The sequence below is a fragment of the Rhagoletis pomonella genome, unplaced genomic scaffold, assembly GCF_013731165.1.
Source record: "Rhagoletis pomonella isolate Grant_MI unplaced genomic scaffold, Rhpom_1.0 Rhpom_scaffold_02027, whole genome shotgun sequence".
NCBI classification, from domain to species: domain Eukaryota; kingdom Metazoa; phylum Arthropoda; class Insecta; order Diptera; family Tephritidae; genus Rhagoletis; species Rhagoletis pomonella.
The window spans coordinates 22792-31071 of NW_023460581.1; the positions used below are offsets into that span (position 1 = coordinate 22792).

At 38.5% G+C, this 8280-nt stretch overlaps 1 protein-coding gene across 8 annotated transcripts in view; it reads right to left on the minus strand.

The window, feature by feature from the left end:
* LOC118752985 (dynein heavy chain, cytoplasmic) overlaps positions 1 to 8070 on the minus strand; it is a gene marked incomplete at its 5' end in the record, with an annotated part of 30362 nt that extends 22292 nt beyond the window's left edge. For 4 of the 8 annotated variants that reach the window (XM_036487831.1, XM_036487834.1, XM_036487829.1 and 1 more), the window contains 10 exon segments: positions 45 to 1434; positions 1518 to 2082; positions 2154 to 3078; positions 3135 to 3290; positions 3514 to 3552; positions 4033 to 4138; positions 4209 to 4612; positions 4672 to 4871; positions 4930 to 5764; positions 7496 to 8070. In XM_036487831.1, coding sequence (XP_036343724.1) covers positions 45 to 1434; positions 1518 to 2082; positions 2154 to 3078; positions 3135 to 3290; positions 3514 to 3552; positions 4033 to 4138; positions 4209 to 4612; positions 4672 to 4871; positions 4930 to 5764; positions 7496 to 8070 — 5195 coding nt within the window. 8 annotated transcript variants of the gene reach the window in all.
* Between the last annotated feature and the right edge of the window lie 210 nt (positions 8071 to 8280).

Below are 8280 nucleotides of genomic sequence, written 5' to 3' on the forward strand. Positions count from 1 at the left end.
CTAATTAGTTTAAATAGGCTGTGTATAAGCTTTTCAATATGTACCAAATGCTCCAATTTACGTCTGCGCAGTGGCGGTTGTTCCTGCAACACTGAGTCAGCGAGCACATTCAATGTAGACTCCACGGTACCCAACACGCGCTGCATTGGCTTTGAATTATTACACTCAGATGCTTGTTGCAAAGCCGATTCCACATCCTCGGACCAGAGAATTTGCGCTGCAAGTACAACAATTTGAGCCTGATACTTGTCACACCACTCCATATATTTTTGTTGATCAATTTTGCCGTCACGGAATTGTTTAATATCTTGTACGGCTTGTGCCAAAAGTGATGCCAGAGTAAAACGCATTTGTTTCTCAACCAGGGAGAGCCATTCATTGATTTTTGGATGTTCGACGGTCGAAACTGGATTCATGAATTTTACTTCTTCACCTTCGCGTGAAGAGATACCCAAAATGACAGTATTATCCTCGTTCAAGAGAATAGCAGCAACACCAGCAAACATTTTCTTGAAATGCTTTTGCAAACGTGCAATATTCTTGCTATTACCAATAATCTCCAAAAGATCCTCATCGCCTACGAAGTAGAAACGTGGGAAGGAGGTACGTTCTCGTTCCAAATATTCGCCCAAAGCCTTCTGGATTTTACCCAAAAGGTCAGCAAGACGTTCTAGTGAACGCTGCACGGCTGGTATATTTAATACATCCATTACTTTCGGTGACTTGGTTACTTTTTTCATTAAACCCAAAAACTCGGAGCTGATACTTTGGAAACGTGATGTTTCCACCGGCAAAAGTGTTTTAATATCAGCGCTTCCAGAGAAAATACCTTCCAAGTAGACCCAGCGGCGTTGTACATCAATCCAAACGTCAAAAAGTGCATTTATACGATTCAATTTCTCTTCCCAAGTTAGTGCTTCCTCCTCGAAAACTTTATAATACGGTGAGAGTTTCATAGCAGCAACGGAATTGATATGCTCCTTAACTTTATTGAAGAGGTCATCCCAACCACGTATGATGCGACATTTGTTCTGATAATTAATCAAATCGAGTTCATAGCTCTGCCAAGATTCGCGCACCTGCTTCAAAAATTCTTCCAGTGCCATTTCACCCTGAGCAACGAGTATAATGTCCTTTACTACGTTCTCGTTCTTCTGCAAGTTAACATCCCAAACTTGTCCAAGTGTCAAATCGGATATGACCCAATTAACACGTAGCTGTTTGGTAAGTTGCTTCCAGTGACGCTCCTTGAGTGCATCTGACTTCAATTCAACGATCATCATGTTCACTTTAATATAGCTTTGAATTAGTTTCTTCACATATTCGTATGATTCGTACATGCGCAAACGTGCCGGCAATTCTTTCAGCTGTGTCATCATAGCCTCGAGTTGTTGACGCAATTTTCGGGGTTGTACCGAAAGCCAAGGTTTCTCCCTAAAGATAGATATATATATACAGTAAATATGTACTTATATGTATGTATTATTATACACATTAGAAAGACTATAAATGCCCACCTAGTCTCATCAATCTGTGTCCAAACCTTGGAGAGCTCGCTCCAGACACCACGCAGGTCCTGCAACTCTTCCAAAGCTACATTCATACGTTCCGAACTATTGTTAGGTATAGCGGATTCCTGCAATTCCAGTGCCTCCTTGGCCTTGGCCACATTATCGCGCTCTTCCTTCAAACGTGAATATTTTGTCTCAAACAATTGCAATTGTTGTAATGCATCATCTGGTCGTATTTTGCCGCCAGTTGGCTTGTTCTTCTCCCAATCGTTCAAGAAATCAATAGTACGCGTTTCAACAGCCTTATCCTCGGCCACAATTTTAGCTTGTAAGCTGGCCACTTGTGTTTGAATGGCTGTATCTTTGCGTTTGATGATCTCATTGAAGGCGGACCATTCACCTTCGATGTTGTCAACGTGCAACCAGTTGTTAGGGAATTGGAAACGTTGGCGCTCGAGTATGCGCTGTGCTTCACGGAATACTTCAACTTGTTTGTCCCAAGCGATCATGTCTTTTTTGAGCGTTTGCACGTAAGTGATAAAGCTTACGGCATCAGAAGTGCTGGCGGCCTCTGTTTTAACAGAAAGCAAAACAAAGCGAATGAGAAAGGCTTTACAGATAGATAGCTTTTGTCAAACTTACCAATGCTTTGCATCTCCAAATCAGTTCGCGACTTCGATACCTTCGAATGGAAAGTAGTCATTTCATTGCCGAGCAGTGTGCCAAATTTACCCAATGCCTCCTTATGCCATGAATCGTATTTCAAGGTTACCTTAGCCTGCACTTTAGCGTAGTCAATTACAATCGGTCCATATGCACGGCGTGTATCAGATGTGTCGAAGGTAGTGCGTGATTTCTTAATATCATTCAAACACTTAATCCACAAATTAACATCTTCACCTAAACGGCCATACAAAGTATCGGCTTGCAAATCCCATAGGCTCTGATAACGCAACCATTCCTCCACATAATTACGCACTTCACTAATTTTATTTTCAATTGCGCCATAAGCATTCTCCAAAATCATAGTTTCTGGCAATTTACTCAACAAATTGCGATAAGTAGGGGGAGCAAGTTTGTCCAAACCGACTTGGTAGCGTGTGCTCTGCAGGCGCACCTGCGAAGTAACAATTGCTTGCCATGCAAACAACTGCTGCATAATTTGGAAACGTGCCTCCTCGATTGAGGGATACAAGTACATCTGCTGATTGGTAATGCGTATCTCATGAATAGCATTCTGAATTTGTGGCTCACCACCAAGCTTGTGTGTTGGCTGTGCTGGGGCATCAGTGTCCATGGAGAGATCGCGCTCCTTCTTGCTACCAGTTAAAGCTTCAGTCCAAGCTTGTATACCAGCCTGAAGACGCATAGCTAACTTCTTTTCAACTTCCTCATCCAGACGTGTAACCCAAACATTTAAATTGGAATATTGTTTGAGTGATAAAGCGTCAACGGCATGTTGAATTTTCGATAAGATTTCGGTGAAAGTAGCAGCGCTGTAAGGACAAGTCTCTAGCGAGCGCACATCAACGTCCAATTGCTCCTCGACGACGAGCAAGTCCTCGACCTGGAGAAAATATATTGGTTGATTAAAAGTTTTTATAAGATAACACACTAGCTCACCTTTTCTTGGAACTGTGTAACACATTCTGACAGGCGTAGAACATACGGATCGAGTTTGTACGACTCCCAGACCAGTCCAATGCCTTCGGAAATTAAATTTAGCACTTCCTTGCGCAAGCCAGCAACTAGTGGAACAATGCTGGCGCGATCTTCAATCTAGCAAGTAAGAAAAAGTAACTAAATATGCGGATGCTTGGAAAAGTTGTGCGTGAAGTTTGCTTTTTTATGTACAAAGCATGCGCTTGCATTAACTATAGAATGTGAATACTTTTTTGATTTTATTTTAGAATGTGATTACAATTATTAAATATTCTAAGTGCAAATGATTGTATACATACTATAGTTCTATTTGAGAGACATTTATTAACAATAACACTACCTTGAATACTGAATTTTGTGCTAAACTCCTATTATTTAGCTGCATGTAAGAGAGGGAGGTATTCGACATTGTTTGTTGAGAGAGTAAATTCATTGCGAGTTTAATGCAAAGTTTAATTAAAAAAAAACTTGTACAGCGTTTGATTGTTACAAAGTGATATTGAAAATTAAGCAGATTTTTTATTTAATGTGGAAGTGAATCGAATGTATGTAATGTTTTCGGGCTTTGAGCTAAAACTAAAACCAAGCGAAGATAAAGCATGTTTTTGTTACAACTAAACCAGCATAAATCGATACGTGGAAATTAGCGCAAAATATCGCTACCATTAAGTAAATAAATACAAATTTTTTTTTTTTAATAAGTTAAAATTTACAAGCTGCACGCGGTGCATGCATGTACTTATGAAAAGTGTAGTATTAAAAGTTTAGAAAAAATATTAAATAATGTGAGTATGGTGTAGTGGGCGTATATGTATGAGTGTTAAATCAGTGCGAAATTCAATTAAACACATAATAATACCTTTTCCAAGGTGCGCTCATAGGTGCGAACGCTCTCAATCAATGAAATTGCATATGGGTAAATCTGATTGGCTTGATGTGCCTTGTTTACGATAGTAAGTGGAACTCTAAAAACACAGTAAATGGGTAAACATAAAATCTATTCAAATAGTTACGAGATATTTTTAAGATACAAACCTGAATCCCAAATTCTTAATGTTGCGCACTTCCTTTGAGAGCGTAATGATTTCTGGCAAAAAGTTAACGCGCAATTTTAAAACGTTGCTACGTCCGGTACGCGAACGTGCTGATTCAATTGTGAAAATGCGACCAGAATTGCCGAAATTACGTTCCTGCACTTTGCGTGCCCATTCCTGGAATACTTCAGAAATCGAGAGCTTGGCGCGGAAGCTATCGCCATCTGCTTTTAGTTTTTGTCCCTCCAAATGCGTTTCCCAGCCCTTGCCCAGCACATCTTCTACGCGTTTCAAATACATTGTCAATTGGTTATCGATCTGACGTGCCCAAATGATGGATCCAGCTACTGGTGGTAAATCGCGCACAGTGGAAAGACGATAGCTTTTGCTTTGTGGATATTGTACCTAAATGTAATTAAAATGTGTTCAAAATTGTTTACCGGTGCGGTGATTTTCAAACGAACCTTGAACTTCTCGTGCAATGCATCAATATCATCCTTTACACGTTGTATAAGTTGTGTCTGATATTCGCGTATTGCACCACGTATGTGCGGACGCACAAAAAGCGCATTGAAGCGCGAGAAAATACGAAACATTTCGTTTGCATTCTTAGCAGTGCCGAGTTGATCACGCAAATGTGCTGTGATGCGTGCTTCGACACGATCTACAAAGCCACAATTTTAAAACATTTTAAATCAATAAATATTCCTCAATCTACTTACCAATTTTTTCTTCATAACGTTTCACAGCTGCTTCCCACGCTTCTGATCCTTCCTTGGTTATATCCAAGCAATCTACCTCTTTGACATTTTCATATGCCAAGTTTACCTCTTCAATAGCATTAGCATCAGCCGCTTCCAGGCTATATGGTTGCTTGGTTTCGACAGCATTGGTATCATTATTTTGTGCTTGCTTGGTAGGGCGCAACACACGCAAAATTACAGTACGCAATTGTTCATGTTGGCGACGGAACTTGCGCATATGCTCCATGCGTGTCTGAAGCTTCTTATGCGCAGGTGATACGCGCCAGACCATCTTCAAATGCTCGTCTCGCTTCTTCTTTACAATGTCGCGCAATAAACCTTGTAATTTATCGTACTCGTCGTCCCAGCAACTGAATATTTCAAAGCACTGATTCATGACACGTTCAAATTCATCGAAAGGAATATGCATTAGCCGACGTGTACCCAGCACTTTTAGTAGTTGTTGTGACAAATCGCGTGAAATAGCTTCGATGAGTTTGAGACAACGTTGTATTGGGTACTTAGTGTTACGTACTTTGCGCAAATGTGAGAAAATCTGCTGCACTGCTGGGCGAATTTTCTCTAGCTCGGTAGCAGATAGCAAGTCATTAATGGGAAAATCCTTCATTAGGGGATTATAATCGGCAACCATAGCCAAGGCCTGTTTTAGGCCGGTATCAGTATCAAACGACACGGTGGCATGGAAACGTTTGCCATGTTTTAATATGTCTAGTGTGAGGGCAACTTCTGGTGATTCGCGCTTTTCCTGGATGCGATACAGAGCGCGCTCCAAGTTCAACCAAAATGATATTTCCTATTTGTAAATTAAAAAAAAAAGAAGAAATTCCCAATAATTACACGGTGGTACAAAAAAAGTCATGAAATATACTTGAAACAAAACCTAGTGTAGGTTGTAGCTATGGTCGAGTACAACATAAAAGTAGGTTCCGTATAGTTCCTGAACCCTCCATTTTTATTTTTTTTTTTAAACAACCGTTATGTTCGTACTTGATGCAACATCTATTTTCGAATAAATGGATACCCCACTCAAAGAAATTGCATAAGAATTGTCGAAGTTAAGCAATTTAAGCAGAAATAGTGCCTTAAATTTATTTGTGTATATGTGCCGGACGTTCAGATTTTTTGAGCAGTGTGACTAAGGAATTCATCAATATATACTCAAATTTGATATATACATATATATACAGTATCGGTCATATCTATAGCACGCCATTTCAAAGTGATATTGTGTGCAACTTATGTTTATTTATTTATTTTTAATAATTTTCAATTAAAATACAGTCCTTTCTCTAACAAACCCCATATAAACCCAAGTTTAACAATTTATAGAAAACTTCAAAAAAGTGCAACAAATTTTCACCTAAGTTTCAAACTTTTTTCTCGGAAGTGTTAGATTTTTTTCGAGTACACAGTTTTTTAGCCCCTGCAATTTTAATCTGATAATGTGCAAATTTCAAGTAGGTACGAAGTACCGTTAATTTTTTAGAATTTTTTTTGTCGCATTGGCTTCCATATAATGAATAAACTCAATTTATTTGTATATGGAGGAAAGCCGCAACACCTTTGGAGAAAAAAATTCTAAAAAATCAACGGTAACTTTCAGTCACTTGAAACTTGCACATTATCAGACTAAAATTCATTGGGCTATAAAACTGTGTATTCAGAAAAATTCAAACACTTCTGAGAAAAAAGTTTGAAATTTAGGTGAAAATTTGTTGCACTTTTTTGAAGTTTTCTACAAATTGTTAAACTTGGATTTATATGGGGTTTGTTAGAGAAAGAACTGTATTTTAATTGAAAATTCTCAAAAATAAATAAATTAACTTAAGTTGCACACAATATCACTTTGAAATGGCGTGCTATAGATATGACCGATACTGTATATGGTTCATTAACACAAAATTCGTTTTTCATAAAATTTTAGGAAAATGGGCGGGTGCTGCCCGCTTATATCATATATGCGTATCTCACTATTTGACCGATCTCGACTAAATTTGATACACACATTTTTCCACCTTAAGCACCGTGTTGAATATTTTTGTTTGGTTTTTAATATTGGATGAAAAATAGTCGAGCTGTTAATAGATAAGTGCAACGCGGAGCGGAAACAAGGTCTTTCCGCCTGCTGCACATAGTACATATTTAAAGGTAGACTGGAGACTAGGCCTCGCCAGCTACCAAACTAGTTAGACAATATACATTTATATAGGTTATTTGATAGTTTTAGAAACATAAACAGCTTTGTAATTGAAAATTTAAACTTACATATACGCATACTTTGTTATATATTAAAAATACCTATCTGTACTTTTAAGTCGCAAGACTGTAACAAATAAATAAATAAATAAATCATGAAGTACGATCTTAACGGTTATTTTTAAATACAATAAAAATGGAGGGTTCAGGAACTATACGCTACATAGCTACAACATACACTAGCTTTTGTTAGGTTTGCTGGTATTTCATGACTATTGGATTGTAGTACCGATTAGTATTGATATGGTGGTAAGGAAATCTTTTATACCTGTAGAGCTGTGCCCGATGATGGATCACGGTCTAACTTGGTAACCTTTTTGATTTCTTTAATCCAACGATTTACACCATTTTGTAATTGATTAAGAAATGACGAATCCTCTACTTTGTCACCAAAGTCAGCCACTTTTGCCTTGCGGTTTTCATCAGCGCATTTACGTATGACCGCATTTACAGAAGTATGTGCCGTCAACGTTATTTCTGGTATGTCTATGTTTTGCTGTAGATGCAAAAGGCCCATCTCCAACTCGGCCAACTTCTTTTCAACAGAAGGCGCCATTTTATCACCATCACGATCTGCACGTCCCGATTCCTTAACGTAAGACTTGAAGTAAGGCGCCAAGGACTTTGAAATGAATGCATGCAACGTCTCGTACGGTGAACCATCGGAGAAATTAATCAGGCGCAACTGGGAATGTATAGATTTGTCTGCTTCAATTACGGCACCACGCTTGATGCATGCCAATGAAGCCATACGGCTGTTGGTAAAGTGTACATCATTACTAATTTGATAGTTCACAAACTCTTTCTCCTCTTCCCCTTCGGCGGGTTGTTCATTCTCATCTTCTGAAATGAAATAAACTTTATTTAGTCGCGTAATACTATAATATAAAAGCAATTTTATTTTCAAATATAAAAGATATGAAAAACTTCCGGCCGAAAGCATGGGGCGGAGGAGGAGGGGGCGCGTTTGGGCGTCATTATTATTATTATTATTATTATTATTTCATTTATTACCTCCAAAAAAGCCTAATTCATTGTATAATACATCCAGTG